General features: G+C 48.7%; 1 protein-coding gene across 2 annotated transcripts in view; it reads left to right on the top strand.

The window, feature by feature from the left end:
* The first annotated feature begins 5,964 nt into the window (after positions 1–5,964).
* Positions 5,965–21,050, top strand: part of ATP8A2 (ATPase phospholipid transporting 8A2) — a 417,266-nt gene continuing 402,180 nt past the window's right edge. For both annotated transcript variants that reach the window (XM_031465780.2, XM_064493258.1), the window contains exon 1: positions 5,965–6,087. In XM_031465780.2, coding sequence (XP_031321640.2) covers positions 6,012–6,087 — 76 coding nt within the window. In that variant the 5' untranslated portion in view covers positions 5,965–6,011. The remainder of the gene's footprint in view (positions 6,088–21,050) is intronic.

Raw genomic sequence — 21,050 nt, 5'->3', positions numbered from 1 at the left:
TTCACTAGTCCATGGACATTTCGGTTATTTCCAGTTTGGGGCTATTATGAATAATGCTGCTATAAACATTTGTGTACAAGTTTTTGTGTGGATGGATGTTTTCATTTTTCTTGGTAGATTCCTAAGAGTGAAATTGCTTGGTCATTGGATAAGTTTAACTGTTAAAAAAAACTGTTAAAATGTTTTCCAAAATGGTTGCACCATTTTACATTCTCGACAGCAATGTAGGAGGATTTTAATTTCTCCATGTCCTCACCAACACTTGTTATTGTCTGTCTTTTTTATTATAGCCACTGTGGTTGTATTTTGCATTTCCCTAATGGCTAGGTGGTGTTGAGAATCTTTTAATGTGATTCTGAGCCATCTGTGTGTCTTCTCTTTGGTCAAATGTCTATTCAAACCTGTTGCCTATTTTTAACTTGGGTTGTTTGTCTTATTGGACTGTTCTGTAAGTCCTTTGCCAGATATATGGTTTGCAAATAAAGGGTGTTTTTCTTTTTTGCTGAATGATACTAATTTATTTTCAATTTTTGGCTCAACCTTGTTTTCCAGGAATAAATAACAATTGGTCATGATCTATTTTTTCGTATAAATAAAGGGTGACTTTCAAAGTGCAAAGACTTTTTTATCTTGATGAAGTCCAGTTCACCATTTCCTCTTTATGGATGTTTTTGTTATCCAAGTGAAGATTTCTTTACCTAATCCCAAGTCACAAAGATTTTCTTTGTTTTCTTCTAGAAGTTTCATGTTTTTAGTGTTTATATTCTGCTTGATGACCTATTGTTAGTTAATTTTTTTACATGGTGAGATGTAAGGGTCTAAATTTACCTTTTTGTATGTGGATATCCAAGTGTTCCCGCAGCCTTTGTCAAAAAAAAAATGCCTGAAGAGAAATTCACCTTATTCGTAGGCCCTGTCTAGATTTATCACGGTGTCCTCGCTCGCTCCGGCACATTGTGGAGTCATGTTTCCACTCAGTGCATCCTCGGTTCCCCGGCAGGGAAAGGCCAGCCGCCTCCCCAGTTCATCTGAGGCATGTTGTGCTGGAGTGACGTCCATGTGCTCCTGGTTATGTGGATGTACTGACTGAGTCGTTGAATTTTAACTAAAGTAACCCTCATACGTTGCTTGAAGCACTGGGTGAGAGAATCTGAAATCGCAGCCGTTGCCTGTAAGTGGTGATGGTGCTAGCAAATGGCTGGAGTTTCTAGAAACTCTGCGTTAATGTCCAGCTCACAGAGTTCTCTGCCCATGTCAGTCTCTCTTTTTCAATGGACACTCATGCTTCCCTTTGTGTCTATTTTCCCTTCCAGGCAGAGGGGAGGGGGAACTCCTCCAAGTCTGAGGACTCCTCTACGTTTTCCTGAGAGGCAGCCAGGGAGGGGGTGCTGGGTCGGGACTGCATTTCGGGGGTGACTGCTGGAAGCAGGGGGAAAGACGGGGTGGGAGGAGACATCCTTCCCAAGTCTGTTTCCCAGAATAGTTTCCCAGAGACCTGCCTTCCTTAAAGTGTGGCTGACTGAAGCGTTCAAGCCCAGTCTCTCCTCATTTGGTCCCTAGGGTCTGACGTCCTGGGGTGAGAGGTGGCCTCCTCTGCACTCCAGTCTCCCCATCCATTAGAGGAACACCAGGCTTGAAGCAGACCAGTTAAAGATGTTTCCATTCTTGCGCACGCGTGTGCGTGCGTGGCATGACTACACAGCACACATGCTCCTGTCTCCACCCGAGTGCCTGTCTTTCTCTGCCCATTGGTCACTCTCTGCGCTTCTTCCCTGCTGAGCCTGATTGAAGCAATTCTGACTCGCAAGTCACTAGGGGTAGGGCTGTGACCACAGCTGGCAGCCGAGGCACACTGGGCCCATCCTGGCTCTGCTGACCAAATGAAGGGCTGCTCTGTTTTCTGCTTGCGCGAAACAGAGATGGTTCGATTGAATCCAAGACAGCTTTCTCGGATTGATGCAGAGACCGAGCATACCAGAATCACCCAGAACGCTTATAAGAAGGCCCTTGGGACCACTGCCGATGACCTGCTGAGTCAGGCGGGGGTGGGGGGTGGGCACCTGCAGTTCCCTGAGGACCTTGGTTTAGGATGGGGTGCTTTTCTGTGCAAAAGCTTGACATCTGCTGGTCCAAGGGACGTCACGGAAGGCCACATGGGACTGTCCACAGTCGCCTGCTGTTGTGAGCACAGGTGTGGCTCTGCATACGTTCACCAGCTGGGCTTCGTTATTTTTGTGGTCACTAAATTTCAGAGTGTAAAGGAACTTACCGCTCACGTATGTGCGGGAAACAAGGCCAACAGACACGAGGTGACTTGGCCAAGACACCATTTCTCTTTATTCCACTGTGTCTCCTTAGTGACATGTCCATACAAACTGCCCAGATGGGACAACAAACCTTTCACCCAAAGGCAGACGTGACCCAGAGAAAGAACTGCAGGGGGAGAATTACGTGTCAGTCATCTTCACATGCATCTGAACACTGACGGTCAACTCCCTCCGCTGATGAAGGATATCCTGAGATAAACAGAAAATGCCAACACACAGCTGAGTCCGTTTTACTGAAACTTAGTTTACTCAGCCTTAATCGTAACCTTTAATTGTCACTGAGATTAAGTTGTGCAACCTGGTCTTGATAGAAATGACATGTTAAAACCTTTTATGAAGCTTTGAAATTTCCTTGATATTTTAAATTTATCTTAGGTAGAAGGTGACTGCTTGGATACTTAGAGCCCTAAACTTTCCCTAAGAAAAGGAAGTAACTGAGGAAGTGTGTGAAGAGCTGTCCCATCCCCACTGACACTAGAAAGGGGTTACCTCTTTATGGAGAATGACGTAAGTGACAACAGGACACTGACGGTAAATTTAGGGGTTTGTGGGTTTGTGATGGGAACACCGTGGCCAAGATACTAGCTGATGCTCAGGAACACATTTTATTTTCAAAGTCGAAGAGGATTGAGAAACTTTGCAGTTGCTTTTCTGCTGACACGCATTCATCTACACACAGCATCCTTTCTGACGGCATGTTCCAGGCGAATTTGATGACAACGGAAGAGATGCAGAAACGGTGAAGGGAGATGTATTAAGCAGTAGTATTTTGGTTGCAAGTGATACAAACCCAGCTGGTTTCAGGAGTGGCTTGGGGGAAGTGTAGCTCCCCACCCCATTAATCTCCACGATCCCCCCAAATCCGCACTGTAAGTAAAGCAGTGTTTGTCCCCACATCAGGATCCCTTTCCTGGCTCTTTCCTCCCTAAGCCCTGCCTCTGCAGAAATTCTAGGGTTGCATCTTAGGTAAAAAAAAGGAATTTATTCAATCACATAAGTCCAGTGAATGACCTGGGCTTCAGAAAAAGCAGGACCAATCAGGTGAAACAATATTATAAGAAAATGAATCTCCGTCTTTGCTGGCTAGACAGGGTCTCTCCCGGTGGTGCCAAGACGGCAGCTGGAGCCCCCAAACTCTCATCCTCCTCGTAACTCCTTACAACCCCTCTGTCCTCCAGTGTCCCTGCCTCTCTGTAAAGACCTCTGGTTTTCCCTACTGGGGTCACCTTCTCACCTGGAGGAAGCCTAAGCGCCCTGGCTGCAGCTGGCACCACATGCCAGCCATGAATGTGAATGGGTGAGGAAATGGAAGGGATGGAGTCTGTGACAGCTGCCCCTTCGTCGTAGGGAAAATAGATACTGGCAGCTCTACTGAATATTTCTTCTTCTAAGTCCCGTGTGGCGCCCTACTCTCTAAAAACAGTGTGCAAAAAGGGAGAAGCATTTGGAGAAGTGTTCAAAGAGTCATCAAAATCCATTTCCAGAATGCTTAAGAAGACCACCGCAGAAGAGTGAAGGCTTCCATTAAGTGATCTTCCTCCCTGGACCCTTTCCCCAAAACTGTCAGGGATGTTCTTTTAGTCTGTTTGTTTGTAAATAATGACCAGAAAGAGCCCTATGAAGAAAGCCTGAAAGGAAACTGGCCCAGGGACTGGGGGAAAGGAAAGGATTAGGGACTGGTGCATCCACTGCCTCTATATTGTTTTGCTCCCTTAGCAGGGGAGCAGGCACACACGGGATGACTGTATGCCTGTCTTTCTACGTGCCATACACACGCCTCTCCTTTGTTACAGGTGTATAGACATGCATCCAGATGTAAAAGGGACACACATACATATATACATTTTTTTTAAAAAGATGGGTATGTCTAATCAAATTTCATCCAATTGTACATCTGAAATAGGTATAGTTTACAGGAATTATACCACAATAAAGACGTTTTTAAAATAGGAAATGGGGTTTTAGTTTGAGGAAAAGACAGGCTTAAGAAATGGCTTAAAGCCTTATTTATAAATGTGTAATTCATGGCTAGGAACACTTGGTCACCACCCTTGGCAGGTGTGAAGACCCACTGAGAAACCATCTCCCATCCCAAAGCCCAGCTTAACGACCTAGAAAATGTTCTCTTCCTCAGCGTCCTGCTAAGACTGACCAGGAACCCGTCTTCTCTTGTTTTGGTTTGTTCTGGGGCCCAGAAGAGACGGGCAGGACCCCTACTTGAAGCTGACCTTGCCAGCCTACAGTGTGCAGAGCAAGCTGTCCATCCTTTCTGCATATTTTTTTCTAAGAATATCTGTAGCAGAGACCAGACAGGGGGAGCTTGGGACTGCAGGGCTCTGCCTCCATCTCTGCCGAGATCCGTTCTCCTTGTCTGTCCCTGATGGTTAACTTCTGTTCAGTGAAGCTTAATGAGCACATCAAGAAATGCAGGGTCAGGCTCCTACCTACATCTCTTTTTTTGTGCATGTGTTCCCTATGAGGTCAGAATTTTATCAAATATTAAAAAGATTCAGCTTTTTTTTTTCATTTATGGAACCGTGCCTGGAAGGACCAAGCAGTTTTGACAATAACTGACAAGTGAAAACCACCAAAAGTAGATCAAGTGACCTTGGACCAGACACCTCATCTCTCAATGATTCTATTTCTGTGGAAGAAGGGGTGTGTGTGTGTGTGTGTGTGTGTGTGTGCATGCACACTAAGTGAGGTCCAGAATTTCTTACAGCTTTAACATGCCACCAGCTGGAGTTGTCCACAGGCTGTGGGGGCTGGAGGTGAGGAGTCTGGAGACCCAGGACTGCCCTGAGTTCCAGGCCACACATCAGACACCTTAGAAATACCTGCAGAACCTGCACAAATCCCACCAAACTGGACATGCAAACCAATCTCGGCGGCGGGGAGGAAGGGAAGTGATGTATATGTGTGTACATGTATAACTGAATCACTTTGCTGTACACCTGAAACTAACACTGTAAATCAACTACACTGCAATAAATTTTTTTTAAAGTAGAGGAATGGAGCCAGGGTTAGACAGTTTATCTTCTGCCAAATTATCTCAGTGTAACTTCTGTGCAGTGACATGTAGCTCAACATACGAAGTAAGATGGATTACTAAGATGAAAGTGTACACTGACTTACATTTTAGAAAAGACTAAAAAAGTCACCTTCCCTTTTCCTGGTTTTGACCTCCCTGTAAGAGATGGGGTGACAGTGGCATGCGTCTGGACTTCCTAAGCCCTGCATCTATAAACAAATCGGGACATTAAAAAAAAAAGGTTATGAGTCCTGCACGACTCACAGGAAGCACCTGCGCCCCAGGGCAAGTGACAGACAGGTAAACCAGGCAGCAGATGGGCACAGGAGGAACAGTCCCCGAAGGGCGCCCGTCTCCCCGGCGGACCCTAAAGCACAGATCCCCCCGCCCCCCACGCCTTCCCCGCACCTGAAGGCGCCTGGTCCTGCGTAACGTTCCAGAGGCTTCCCCGGCGGCCCCCCCACCCCGCGCCCCGCCCGCGCCCGGGCGTCCGCAGCCCGTCGCACTGGGCGCCGCCGCACTGGGCGCCGCTGCGGCACGGACGGCGCAGCCTCGGCGCAGGGAGCGCCCGCAGCCCGGCCCCCGCGCGCCCCCCATGGCCCTCGGGCCGCCCGCCCTGCGCCCGGCCCCGCGCAGCGCCCGCGGGGGGCGCGATGCCGAACGGCCCCGGCCCCGGCCCGGCTCTTAGGATGTCTCTGCCCCGGAGGTCGCGGATCCGCGCGTCCGTTGGTGAGAGCGGGGGCGCGGGGGGGGTGGGGGCGGGGGGACGGTCAGGCCTCAGCGCCCCGCAGCCGCCCCGCACGGGGGGCTGGGCCCAGGCCGCGTGCCCGGGGTGGGGGTGGGGGGCTCAGGGCCCGGGGCTCAGGGCCCGGGCCCCGGGGCAGGTGCGCGCCAGGGCGGCGCCGGCCCGCCTCGCCCGGCCTCGTGCCCCCGTCCCCGGTCAGCCGCTCGCCGGTCCCGGCCCCCGGCCCCGCCGCGGTGCGCTGGGCGCGGGCGGCGCGCGTTCTGCGGCGGAGCTGGGCGGGGGGTGGGGAGGGGCACCGGGGCTTCTGACCCCCGGCCCTCGCCACCCCGGGGACGCCCGGCGCCCCGCGAGTCGGGGCTGGGCCTCGGGAAGCCGGGTGCTTTAAAGCCACACACCCGGTGCTTCCAGTGCGGCATCCGGACCGCTCTGGCCCTCGGGCGCTGGGTTTTGTCTGTTGTTTAACTCGTTAGGAACCGCGAGCTTGTTGAGCTGGATGTCACGTGATTATGATACAGGATGGCTTGTCTGCACCCTTTAGATAATGAAAATTTGAAAGAGTCCTTCAAAACGATTAGATTTCGTGCCATTTCAGGACTGCTGGCAAGTTTGTAGGTAGATCTTTGACACGAGGAAAGTACAGGGTTTGCGGTTTGTACCTGGGGTCCCTTGTAATCTTCGTGGGTTTTGTTTGTTTTTTTGAGAAAAGTGGGCATAGAAACAGAAGTGACTTTGCTGTTTCCGTAATTGAATGCTGTGAGGAGACAGACGATTTAGAGCAGTGTTTCTTAAACTTGAGTGATGGAGGGGCACCTTCACATTCACTTGAGGAGACTCCCAGTGTAAAAGCATCACGGAGTGACGGGCTGAGACTAGACTGAGGGGCGCCGGACTGAAGCAGGGAGCCCGGTGCAAGCCAGATGGTGCCTGTGGCCTCTGAGGTGGAGGGGGGCGGGGGCGGGCACAGCCTCCATATGTCTGAAGGCGCAGCCAGCAGCATTTGCTCAAGATGTGGAGGTCGGGTGGAAGTGAAAGAGGAGACTCGGAGGTTTTTGGTCTGAGAACCTGGAAGGATGCACCACTCACTCAGATGAGGAAGTCAGCGGAAAGAGCAGGGCTATCTTCTTCTTGGAGGGGTAGTTGCATGTGTCAGGGGTTTGGTTTTGAACATGCCAGAGAGCCGAGGGGAGAGAGTCAAGCCAGCCTGCAGACTGGAGAAGGACATTCAGGAGCATTCGGGGGGGGCGGGCTCCCAGGGTCGGGGTGTGACTGGGCGCTGTCGCGGGCCCTGTCTTGGAAGAGTCCCGAGTTTGCTTCCTGCTCTACTCTGGCCATGTTGGAAGTCTTCATGATTTTTGAACAATGGGCCCACATTTTCTCTTTTTTTTTTAAACATTTTTTATTGATTTATAATCATTTTACAATGTTGTATCAAATTCCAGTGTTCAGCACAATTTTTCAGTTATACATGAACATATATATATTCATTGTCACATTTTTTTCTCTGTGAGCTACCATAAGATTTTGTGTGCATTTTCCTGTGCTATACAGTATAATCTTGTTTATCTATTCTACAATTTTGAAATCCCGTCCGCATTTTCATTTTGCACCAGGCCCTGCCCATTACGTAACCATTGTGTGTGGATGTGGCCAAAAAGAGAGAGGTCCTTGGACGCAGCCCTGAGGGCTCCAGTATTTCAAAGTCAGGGAGGTGAGGGCAACAGCAGGGGGGCTGCGAGGATGGCTGGTGAGCTCAGAGGGAGCCTGAGAGGCAGTGGCCAGGAGGTACGGGGTTCAGCTGGGGAGGGGCTCCTGAGAGCTCAGGACAGATGAGGCGTGAGGACCGCCGGGTTGTTCGGCAGCGTGGAGAACATTGGTGCCCTTGCGGGAACTGATTTTGTGTGATCCCAGGGAAGACTGTCTGTCAGAGCAGCTTCATGAGAGACTAAGAGGTCAGATATTGGAAACAGCATGACCAGAAAACTCTTTGGGGTGAATTTTGTAGCCAGGGGAGTGGGGAGCAGGAGTGGTCACTGGAGGAGGACATGAGTTCCAGAAGGCTGTCTTAAGACTCATGTTACAGTCATGCTGTTGATGGCATGAACTTCAAGGCGAGGGGATTTCCGGGAGGAAGAAGGGGCAGTGACCTGAGCTCCACTGTAGGGAGCAGCCAAGTCCAGATGTGGAGGATGGGGGACCTTGCTGATGACAGGCTGCAAGTTACAGAAGGCAGAGAGGAAGGTTTGAAGTGATGGGGGTCTCTTTGGAGTATTTACACATGTGAAGAAGAGGGGACCCAGACCACGTGGGCTCCCCGGGGACACTCCGGTGAACTTGCGCAGAGGGCCTGCTGGGGTCGGTTTGGACGATGACATCAGCAGGTGTAACTGGGGTGTAGCTATGAGTGCCTCGGGGAGGGGTCCTGAGCTCAGAGACCTCTTCTTCCCACTTGATAGAGCTGGAAAGCCAGGACAGTGCCATCTGCAGAACCAGCACTCAAAGCTTAAGACGAGGTCCTCCAGTACAGCACAGGGAACTGTGTGCAATGCCTTGTGATGGCCTAGAAGGCAAAAGACTATGAAAAGGCATGTACATGTGTAACTTCATCACTGTGCCGTAAGTACACCAGAAATTAGCACAACACTGTGAACTGACTGTCCGGTAGCAGCAACAGCCGCGGCTCAGGACCCCCGTGCGCCCTGCAGGCCTGCCGTGGCTCTTCCTCCTCCGTGGGTGTTTTTAAAAGAGCCTTTTCTGAAAACAAAACCAAACCAAGCCAAAAGCATCCTGTTAGGAGTTTGGTTACGTTTGCATTACATTTGTGACTTAATCTGGTAAGAATGGACTTTTAAAAACCTATTGAGTCTTCTTAACCATGAATGTGAGCTCTCTCACCATTTCTGTGTCTTCTTTTATCTTTTGCTAAAGTGTCACAATTTTCTCCACGCAGTTTTAAAAGGTTTATTCCGAGATACTTGTATTACTGAGACGAATGGGATGACTCAAAAATTACATTTTTACCTGGTGTTGCTGGTGTCTAGCAAAACTTTTTGTTTTTTAAATTGATTCTGTATCCAACAACCTAATGAACCATCTTAGAAATTTTGATAGTTTATGAATTCTCTAATTTTTTCAAGTGTAGACATTCTCATTATCTGCAAATAATTTTATTTCTTCTTTTATAATTCTTATAACTCTTATTTTTGTCTTACCTGATTATATTTGCTAGTACGCCCAATGCAGGTTTACCAGAAGCGCCGTTTTTGCTTTGCTTTTAGAACATTAAAGGGAATGCTTCCAGAATGTCATGCCTATAGAGTGGGATGTTTGCTATCAGAGATTGGTGGCAGCTCTGTGTTACACTAAGGATCTGCTCTGGTGTTCCTACCCAGGACCCAGTTGATTGAGGGCAGAGGCTGATTTACTGTGCACTTTTAAGATAATTGTAAGGGACCAGGAAAATAAGTAAAGACTCCTGGTGGTTGTGGGGTCTCTTCTCTTTCGTCTCCGGATCTCTGGGTTCATTAAAAGTGACTCATGGCACACCTGTTGGAATGGCTATAATGAAAAATGGCGACATCGCCAAATCCTGGCAAGAGTGCAGAGAGACAGGATCATTCCGATGTCCTTGAGGGGCCTGTAAGACGGCACAGCCACACAGGAAGAATGTTTGGCAGTTCCTTATGAAGCTGCACACGCAATGACCGCTTGACACAGCAGTGGAACCCTGGGCGCTTATTCCAGAGCAACAGAAATTCAACACGAAAACTCGTGCATCAGTATTCATAGCAGCTCTACTTATAGCAGCCTGGAGCTCGATGTCCTTCAGTGGCCGGATGCCTGAACAAAAGCTGTCGTGCATCCACAGCACGGAACAGTACCCGGCAGGAGGCAGGAGCCACCTGCAACAACTTGGGTGGATCTCCAGACAATTGTGCTGAGTGAAGAAAGTCCAGTCCCCAGAGGTTACATGCTGGCTGATCCTATTTCTATAACATTCATGAAATGACAAAATTACGGAAGTGGAGAATGCACGAGAGGTTGCCAGGGGTGAAGGAGGGTTCGGGGGCGGGAGGGACAAGAGGAGAGCACGAGGACCCTGGTGGCAGAACTGCTCTGCGTCTTGACTTAGTGACACTGTCCTGGTCATGATGCTGTCCTGTAGTTTTGCAAGACGGCACCAGTGGGGGAAACAGGTAAAGGGCGCATAAAACCTCAGTGTCATTTCTTAAAACTGCACGTGCGTCCAAAGTAATCTCAGAAAATAAAGCTTAATATAGAAAAGTAAACTCGTAATTTTTCGTCGGATAAAATCATTCATTGTCATGTTTCCAGTCTGTAGTATACTCCCGCTGAAGACATCTGAGTTCTGTTATTATAATTTCATTGATAGGCTGTCCCCTTGGGGCAGTTTCTATAACACACCTGTTTCTGTAACACAAGGAGCCTCTGTGTTTGAGAAGCTCAGGGCTTGGCATACTGTGTCCTGTTTGCTATGTCTTGGGAGAGTCTGGGTCGGGGGGAACTAAGACAATCATGTACTTCCTTAAAAGCGTGCTTCTCGTCTTTTACAAACCAGTAACAAAAGGGTCACCAGTCACAGCCTGCTTCCAGATCATGTGCCGAGCTGCATGCTGTTTAGTGTAATAATTCTGGGATGAGTGCTTCTTGCCTACGAGGTAGCTTTGAGTCCTATGTTAACCTAGATGTTCAAGCGTACTTTTCCCAGTTCCACCTTTTCCCCCAAATACACTCCGTGCTGGTGTGTCTCAGCCATTTTACCAGGGGGTGGGGATGCAGAGACGGGTGAGAGGGCATCCTCCACCTTCGTGGGGCTTGCAGTCTGGTCAGGTGGAGCCTTCTAGTCAGTAAGGGAGACAGAGTGGAGAGAGAGTCACTGGTTTTAACAGATACACGTGGGGGGGCCTCCTGTGTGCCGGGCCCTGCCTGGTGCTGGAGGTGGAGCAGAGAGCAGAGAGGATGAGCCCCGGTGGGGGTGACGCACGTGGGGTGAGCGCCCTCAGCTCTCACCCAGCCTCGCGGTGATGCTCACGGCCAGTGTACATGGTGGGCAGGGAGGTGACGTGCTGGGAGTGTCTGTGGGTGCGCAGGTCAGGTGAGCGGTGAAGACAGGAAGGAAGGGGAGTTGATTTCTGTGGATGACGGTGTCCGGAGGTGTCAGTGGTCTCCAGGGCGGAAGCTCCCCGCTCTCCCCACCCTGTCTTACTGAATTTATGGTTTTGGCTAAAAGACAGAAGATTAGCGAAGAGTAGCAGGCAGGCAGGCAGGAAGCACACAGACCAGATACAGACACGAGAGGATGACTGATCGTCCTCCAAGTCCACACTGCACCCATCCATCTCTTCTGCCCTCTCCTGGTCTTCAAAGGTGGTTTTCTATTTTGTTTTGTTTTAAAAAGCCTTCCTCCATGGACCTAGTTTACCCCTACCAACCTGCCCCAGGCTTCAAGTGGAAAGTGAGGAGAATTGGGCGGTGAAGGTATGAAGAGCTGGAATGTGCGGGCTAGGGGAGAGCTCAGAGAGGGCTCGGCCCCTTCTGTCACAGGAGAGAGACAGTAGCGGGCCGTCTTGCTTTGCTGGTCAGCCTCCTGCAGGACCAGCTAATTCATAGCCCCATGCGCTTCCCAGTCTCCCACCTGCCTTGTTCAGTATCAGACCTGAGCTGAAAGAACAAGCTCATTCATTCTGTACTGGTTTCTGTTCCTCAAGTGGAAAGAAAGAACTCGGTCTAAGTTCTTCCATTGTCTATACTATCTATCCTGTAGGTTCTCAATGAGTAAAGATTTGACCGAGCTCTGTCATGGGTTAGTTTTGGACTTGGTCTAAGGTTCCAGACTATGTCTGGAAGGTTCTTAGAGGTAATATATATGGGGGTTAAAACATCAGGCTCTAAGATTAGAGGGAACAGGGTTTAAATTTTTGACACTGTCATTTGCTGTCTGTATGCCATTAAAAAGCTTCCTTTGCTTCCATTGCAGGTGAGGATGAAAATAAATCTTGAAGTTCATGGGGTGGTCATGATTAGTGAGTAACGTGTGTAAAAGTGCATGCGTTGATTACTTGACCATTAAGGGGACTTTGTGTAATTGAGCTCATCTCAACGACGTGTCAGGTCTTTCTCATGCTGCCCACCACCAGCCAAGGTGAACCACCTGGACACTTAGTCTGCCCAACAGCAGAGCTGCCAAAAACTTCAGCTGTCATTATTTTCCCATTTACGTCAAATGAAGGAGGCCTAACCAGATGACTGCATAGAGTTATCACTGGAGAACGCAGATCTTTTTGCATGGTCATCCAGGTGGACGTGGTCACCTGGCAGGCGCTCTGATCGGAGGTCAGAGCGGTCACCCTCTGACGTCTCTCAGTGTTACCACCTTCTGTTAGAAGCAGTCCCGCCTCCACGGCAGGGAACACCTCAGTGTGGTGGCTTCAGGTGTTTGATCATTCATTGATTTTTACCTTTACAGTCGATGTTTTATCTTAGACCCTCATCTGACAGAAGTGCCAGCTAGACAAATGGATTACATTAAAAGTGTTCTCTAAAAAGTCTCAAGCATTTATGGGAGGATGTGTGGTATCAGCACCTTCAAAGATGAGACTCTGCCTTTCCTCCCTGGATCTTTAGATTTACCAAATATAATCCCTGGTCAATGCCGCACTGCTGACAAGACATTATTTACATCCATTTAGGCGGTACAACTGCTCAGAGCAAATGTTAACAGCCATTAAGAAGGGCTAAAAATAAAAGTGATCTCATATCCAGGCCCCAGGAATTTCTCTCCGTCACCATCAAGGGCACACGCAGAAGCAGGACCTTGGAGAGAGCCTGTGCCTGGCCACGAGGGTGACCAGTTGCACCTGCAGGTACCCTGACAGCCGCTGGGACGCTGTCTCGCCTACGCTGCTGCCTGGGTCTGCCTGTGGCCGTGTGCCCAGGAGCGCTGCAGTGCTCAGTCCTCAGCAGTGGCTGTGGAGGGTGAGTGTGTGTGTGTCTGTGCAGAAGTCTCTTGTTCTGACAGGTCATTTCTTACCTTGCTCACTGCCTTTCTGTAAGAATCAGAATCTGATACAGCACTAATTTCCACTCCGAAACCCGATCCGATCCCAATTAACTTTGATCTAGAGATTTTGTGTTTGCAAGTAATCTTTCCAGTCTTATGCCAAATAATAAATGTCACATTTCCCACATTTTGGTGGAGCACTCGGGTGCCCCCTTTTCCTTTCCTGCATCTGGGTTAGCCGTCAGCAGCACTGAGGATCCCAGGATTACTGGATTAAGTATATTAATAAGCACATTACGGAGACTGATCATGTCGGGGAACTAGGGTGCACGTGGCGTCAGCACTTCTGTGTTCTGACGTTTGGACTCGCAGCCCAGATCCTATCTGCAAAGCTGGTTGCTCCCCCCCCAGTGTAGATGATACCTTCGTATCAGGGAGAAGTTCATTCAGATTCAGAGAGAGAAACGGGGTGATTTATTCAGGTTAGGGCCTGCAGGATCAGGCCTCTTAGCAACTGTTTTAGCCTCATAGTGGTTATCGCTATTTAAGGCTCTTTTCCATTTTCTTTTTATTTTCTTTATTCTCATGCACTGAGGAAACAGAACTGTGGTTTTAAAACTGTAGAATTTGCACCTTGGAACTCCCAAAGAGGTAGTTACTATATATCTAGCAAACAAATTATATGATTTCTGTCCTCTGGAATCTTCAGGGGACACACTCAGCGGCCAAGTGTAGCCTGACCAAATGGCTAGGATTGTACAATCCATCGTGCTGTTTCTGTCTTGTCCCCTCCCCAACCTGTCCCCGCCCTTGAGGCCCCAGGGCTGTCCACTTTTGCTGGTGACATTCTGGGTCCTCTCTGAGCTCCTGTACATGTCGACCCTTCCTGATGGCTTGGAAATATGTGGTTTGGCTTTCCTGCTGACGTTAGGGCGGGGCCACATTTTCAGGAGGGGAGACACCAGTGTGGACAGGTGACTGAGAAGGGGCCACGTGTGAAGACAGCTGGGGCGGATGGAAACCCGGGAGCAGTGACACCCGGGAAGGAAGCGCTCTGCTACAGTTAGTGCTCCGGGGCGAGCCAGCGGGGGCCCGGCTGGGGCGGTGTTGGAGGAGGAGGGGAGGATGGCTCAGGGAGCGAGCTGTAGAGATGGAGACTGGGCAGGTGGGAGGGGAGGGAGACGCTCCTTCTGATGGTGGGCAAGTAGAAGAGTCGTGTTTCCATCTCATCTGTCGGATGTGTGTCCTTCAGAGAGCTCAAGATACCTGCACAGACAAGACGTTATAAGGCGGACTTTATAAGACATTGCTAAGGTTGAAGGAGACTTTCTAGGTCCGGGCCGTCCAACAGGGGTCTTCTAGGCCGTGCTTCCAACACGGGGCACCAGCCTCACGGGGCACCAGCCTCACGTGGCGGCTGTGTGCGGTGAATGTGAATGAGGCTCACACTGTGCTGTAGGGGAAAGGACACTGGGCTTTGAAGATTTATTACAAAAGAAGCATGTAAAACGTCTCACTAATGATATTTTATGCCTGTTATATACTGAAATAATACTTTGGCTATGTCAGGCTTAATAAACTATGTTATTAAAATTATTTTCTGTATTTCTTTTTACCTTTTTTTTAGCGTGGTTATCAGAAAATTTCAGATTGCATATGTCTAAGTTTACATTATATTTGTGTTGGACAACACGGTTATAGATCATCTTGTCCAGTTTTGATTGACTGTTCATGGAATTGCACTTTCAGAAGTGAAACCATTGGGCGGTCCAGTGCCCACGTTTCCCGGTGAGGAGACCAAGGCTGGGACGCCCAGGACTGCCGGGGCTCCGGAGATGGCGGCGGAGACCAGGGCCCGTGTCTTGAGGCTCCAGCTATGTTGTCAGGGGAGTTTTGTCTTCCTCTTACACTGAGTGAAAATCCCTGGGCACAGTCCAAGACATCCACGTAGAATCATTTTGAAAACGAACTGGGTCCTCATAGTGCAAAGTCCTTTCTGTTGCTTTGAACTTAATCTCTAATAAAACCCAGTTGCTTGAATCTGTGACGGCTGTCAGACGATACTAGTCGGTATTTGCAGGGACGTTCTTCAGACGTCTTACACGTGCCGTTCATGGTTAGATGAACTTCTGACCAGGCGGGGCGCTGTCCGGGGGTGGCAGCTGACAGGAGCCTGGGTCACAGCCTCCTTCCCCACCAGCGGGCATCGCCTTCCCTCCGGTTAGTGATTGGAGCTGAGTTGGGTTTTTTTAAGCAAAACATTTAAAAAATATTTCCCTCGTAGTGCATGTTTTCTCCATAGCGTATTACTTTCTTAAACGAGTGCCCCTGAAACATCAAGGAAGTAAGTGCAAAAGAAAAAATCCAAATAGGCGGTGTTCAGAGGCTGTCAGGCTGGTAGTGGCCCTGAGTCTTGTTGAGAAAACAAAGTAAGTTTTATTACCAGGGCATGACGCTAGACTTTTTGGGTTGTTCATGACTTTGGGTTTCTAGGAATTTCTTCTAAACAACACTGATGAAACGATGGGCCATGATAATGAGCACGGTGCTGGTGACCAGGATGATGCCGTGTTGTTGGCGGTGGTCTGATAATTGTGTTGGTGGTGTGTGGATGTCTTGCTGTAGAGACAGCATTCGACTCTCAGTCAGAAAGTACATACAAGGGAGAGCTGTGTGGTCTACAGCCCACGATACATTTCAGTAGAGACCGTGGCTCTGTGAGCGTGGCTGCAGCGTATGCCTGAGACGCCCAGGGCAGGAGAGGTATTCTGTGCTTCTGTCCCTCATCCAGGCTCCTTTATGCAGGATGATACGTTCACAGGATACACCAGGGCAATGCCAGCAATATTATGCCGAGGCCAAGGAGGTGACATCTGGGATGTGATGACGTCTGTGTTAACTCTGAATTCAGTGCTTGTTACAGAGTCCAGACTTGTTCCACTTGCCGCACAACAGGCCGATAAATCGGGAGACGGGGTGTTGGGGCAAGAAATAATGACTTTACTGGGAAAGCCAGCAGATCAGGAAGATAGCAGACTAACGTCCTGGAGAACCATCTTCCCCAAGTCAGAATTCAGGCTCCTTTTATACTAAAAAGAGGAGAGGGTGTGGTTGGTTGTTGCAAGCTTCTTGGTGTCAGATTCCATTGTTCTTGCAGCTGTCCCCGTGGGTCAGGTCATGGTGTCCCTGCAAACCTCCAACAAGACAAATGCTATTTTCTATTCTGCAACTTTTTATCTCTGTGTGAATGGAAAAGTGTTATACCCTTGAAGGTCAGAGCCTTGAGAATGGGTTCTCCTATAGATTTCAGGCTGGAGGCAACTTTTTTTACAAAAGGTGCAGAAGGAGCACGATAGCCCAGGAAACAGAGCCCAGGGTCAGAGCCAGGGGAACAGATCTGATATGGAGGCAGATTTATTCTTTTCTGTTACACGGTGTCGTGTTACGTAGTGGGTGACAAATGTGTAATGGCACGTATCCACCCTTAGTCTCACGTGTTGGGTTTTCACTGCCCACCGTCCTCCCTAATTCATTGCCTTCCCCCGCCCCCACCTCCTGCCAGCCACCGATGAGTTTTACTGTCTCCATGGTTTTGCCTTTTCCAGAGCATTATTTGGTTGGAATTCTATAGAAAGTAGCCTTTTCAGATTGGCTTCTTTTGCTTGCTAATATGCACTTAAGGTTCTTTTCATAGTGAGAACTCATTTATTTCCCCCTTTTTTTTAAAGTCCCTGAACAATGTTCTATTGTCTAGAAGTACCACGGTTTGTTTATCCATTAACCTTCTGAAGGTTGCTTCCAAGTTTCAGCAATTGTAAATAAAGCTGCTATAAACATTTGTGTGCAGGTTTTTGGGTAGACATGAGTTTTTTTAAACTACTTTGGGTAAACATCTAAGGCACACAATTGGTGGGTCCCATGGTAAGAGTCTATTTAACTTCTTAAGAAACTGCCAAAGTATATTTTAAAGTGGCGGGACCGTTTTGCATCCCCGCCAGCGGTGAAGGAGAGCTCCCGTTGCTCCGCATCCTCACCAGCATTTGGTGCTGTCGGTGTTCTGGTTTTCAGCTGTTCTGATTAGGCGTCTAGTGGCACCTCGTTGCTGCTTTAGTTTGCAGTTGCCGGAGACGTGTGACGTGGGGCATCTTTTCAAATGCTTACTTGTCATCTGTGAATCCTCTTTGGTGAAGCATCTATTCAGATCTTCTGCCCATTTGTGAATCAAGTTGTTTGTTGTCTCATTGTTGAGTTTGAAGAGTTCTTTTTGTATTTTAGATCCAAGTCCTTTATCGGATTTGCGGTTTGCAAGTATTTTCTCCCAGTCTGTGGCTTGTCTTTTCATCCTCTAACCGTGTATTTTGCAGAGCACGAGTTTTTAGTTAGAAAAGAATCCAACTTACAATATTTTCTTTCACAGATTATGCTTTTGTTGTTTCAGATTTTCTTTGCCAATATTTTTCCTTAGCTTTTTGAAACTTATACATGCAAACTTACTCTTCTAGAGGGTGCTTTTAAATTATCAACACATAGATTTGCTTATTTTCCCCCTAGCAATGGTTAGAATTAATCAATATGCAGACCCTTTTCCTCTCCGTGCTGAGCCCCCAGACAAAAGGAAGACAAGCCTTGGACAGTGCTCCCCTCCCCTGCTGCCTCCTTGCTGACACCACCTGCGTTGGTTCCAGACAGCAGTGAACAGCTGCTTACTAATAACTTCTTTGCCCACCAAAGCTTCCTCGTGCTCCCTTCCTCTCATTGGCAGAGCTCCCCTAGGGCCCCCCAGTGACCATCTGTAAGCGGTGAACTGGTGCTTAGCGTCCCTGGAAGTGCTTCTGCGTCATCCTCACCAGTAAGGAGGAGCTCTGCTGGATGCAGAATTCTGGACTCTAAATTCCTTCCCTTCAGCACTTTAAAGATACTGCTTCATTATCTTTCTCTGCCCGGATTTGCTGATAAGACTCTGTGTCTATCTGATTGTGGTTCCTTTGCAGCTAAGCTATTTTTCTTTTTGATTAGTTCTTAATATTTTGTTCTTGACGTTCTCCAATTTCAGTAAATAATGGCGTAATTTTTTTTTCCCCATTAGTTAAGTGCTCAGCACTGGAAAGCTCTTTGAGTCTGAGAACTGTATCTTTCTTTTGGGGGAGATTCCCATGTCTTACCACCCTTGTCAGGCAGCACCTGCCCTCTGCTGCCCGTCTTCCCTGCAGCCTCAGTCAGGTCGCTGCTGACCCCACCGTCCCTGCCCCGGGCTTCTTAATCCCCCTCTGCCCCTCCGTCTTCTCATGCCCCACTTGGGGAGAATTGCTTGGAATGCCTTCCAGTTCAATCATTTACTCTCCAAATTTTCGTTTCTTGTCAGTTTTTAGTATCTATTGACTTTTCATTTCAACGGTTACGTATTTTATTTCCAGAGTCTCTAACTGATCCCTTTCCCTCGCAGTCTGGTGTTGCTTCATGTACTGAATACTCGCTCCCCGGAGGATGGGCCTTACACGAGCTTCAGGGTCTTTGCTGGTCACTCTGTTACTTGAGTGTGAGTTCTGCTTGCTTTCTCCTTTTCATGGTGTTCATGCATCTTGAGTTCTAGGTGATTCTAGAATTCCTTTTGGGGGGGGGCAGTTGAGAGTCCCTGGAGGGGACGAAGCAGGCAGCAGGGACCGTCCACATGGTCTTCAGTGAGCGCAGGACAAGCCACCTGGAGCTGCCCCCTGGCGGCACTGCTGAGCCCCAGCGCCCTCGCTGCTGAGCGGGGCCCTTCGGGGGGAGCCTGTTGGTCTTTCAGGTTCCAGGGGGGCCAGGGGCCAGTGCTGGAACCCCTCCCCGGCGGCAGGGACTGCATCAAACCACACGGGCTGTCTTTCTGGCTCTTTCCTTCCTTTGCCTCAGTGCCGGCTGCGGAGGGAAGTCACCCAGACCCTCTGTCTGTCCTCAGTGGATCGGGCTGTGCTTTGGGCTGAGCTCAGCCCTGTCTTCAGCGGGGGTGTAGCCCGATGACCCCCGTCAGTCCTGCTTTTGGGTTTTGGCCCAGACATGTCCCAGCTGGGCATCCTTGGGGAAGTTACCTAATCCTCAGCGCCACTCTCCTCACATAAGAATGAGGTGACAACCCTGCCTAGCTCACTGACTCCCTAAGAGAGGCCTAAGCAAGTAACACATCTGGAGCACTTAACGCTACCCGAAACCTAGTGTCTCTTACAAATTATTATAAAATTAATAATGAATACAATGGCATTAATACCATAGTGTAATTACTTCAAGAACAATATACTAAGACGACAGGGCCCTGACCCTCCTTCATTTTGTTTTGTTGACAACTAGATTTTTCCCCTACTCACTAAAAGCTATTAGGCTCTTACTATACACATTAGAATGGAGAAATGAATAAGGTATGACTGGAGGAATAAACAGATGACCTTCTAGTATGGAAAAATATGTTCTAGGAAAAAACCCCGGCTATAATCGCCCTATAGTAGCAGGTATAACGTGTTGCCCATCATACAGCGTTTAGCCGCTGTCATGACTTATGAAAAGCACCCTCACTGACTCAGCATTCGTCTTTCCCATCACTTTCCTCTTCATTCCCTGAAGCACCTTCCAGTAATCGGAGCAGCTGTACACACGTTCTCCTCCGTTAGAGACACCTGGTGGACAGTGGTTCTTAACCCATGTCTGATTCTGTCACCTGAAAATGTATCCAGAGCCACAAGCGCTTGGTCTTGTTTATTAGTCTTGTATACATATGTATGTATGTAGAGATACAAATGTGTGTGTGTGTGTCTGTTCTCCACAATGTAACCACCTAGTGTATGTAGGGCGTGGATTTTGTTTGATGTACAGCTGGTGTACAACGTTGTGTTAGCTTCAGGTGTGCAGCGCACCGATTCAGGTCTACACATATGTATGTACTATTTTTCAGAGTCTTTTCCATTATAGGTTATTACAAGCTACTGAATAGAGTTCCCTGTGCCCTACAGTAGGACTTTGTTATTTATCTATTTTCCATATAGTTGTGTATGTCTCTTAATCCCAAAGGAGAGGTTACAGCCGACACCACAGAAATACCAAGGAGCATGGGAGACGAGTGCGAGCAGCTACATGGCAACAAGACGGACCACCTAGAAGGAGTGGACGAGGTTTAGGAAGGTGCAGTCTCCCAAGCCTGAACCCAGGAGAGACAGGGAATGCGAGCAGGCCAGTCACCAGCGCCCGGGGGTTAGCGTCTCTGTACGATACGAACTCTGTGTGGATACAGATGTCTTTGGAAAGTCAAATGATTGTGGTAGTGGGTTTAATTTTTAAAGAGCGTCACAAAATGCTGCTCACATCAGCAAATGCACAGACTTTATCCCTTCCTGTGAAACAACATCCGTTTCCTACGTGATTGTGGTGCTCTGTCAGTTTAGGGGAGAACAGTGGTACGAGGCTGCAGGAGAAGGTGTGTTTCGTGCAGAAAGGCGTCTGCACCCTGCTTCATCGTACCCAACTTTGGGTTGAAGAAGCACCCAAACGTCTTCACTTCACCGATTTTCACATAAATCAGCAAATGTTTGTTGGCCATTTCTCATGTGTAATGTGTCAGGCAGTGGCCTGGCTACTTAGCTGGATAAAGGATGCACAATTGTACACAGTCCGTCTCCAAGGAATTTACCGTCTGGGTGGGAAGATAAGACCAGGACGTGTGAAGAGGAAATAATAAAAAATTAATGGCAGTTGATGACAATCACAGGAGAGGTGCCCACAAGGTGTAATGAGTTGCTGAATGAGTCACTCGGTTCACAGAGAAACACCTGAAGCACAGAATGGGCACAGTTAGCTTTCAGGAGGACGGCTTGAGTTGGGTTTTTATTTTTCGGCCATTTAAAAAGTCAGGGTTATTAGAGATAATTTACATACAGTGAAATTCTCCCTTTCTAAGTGTCTAGTAGG

Source organism: Camelus dromedarius, chromosome 13, assembly GCF_036321535.1.
Source record: "Camelus dromedarius isolate mCamDro1 chromosome 13, mCamDro1.pat, whole genome shotgun sequence".
NCBI lineage: Eukaryota > Metazoa > Chordata > Mammalia > Artiodactyla > Camelidae > Camelus > Camelus dromedarius.
The sequence above is the reverse complement of the archived record's forward strand: the minus strand, read 5'-3'. Positions and strand labels throughout refer to the sequence as shown.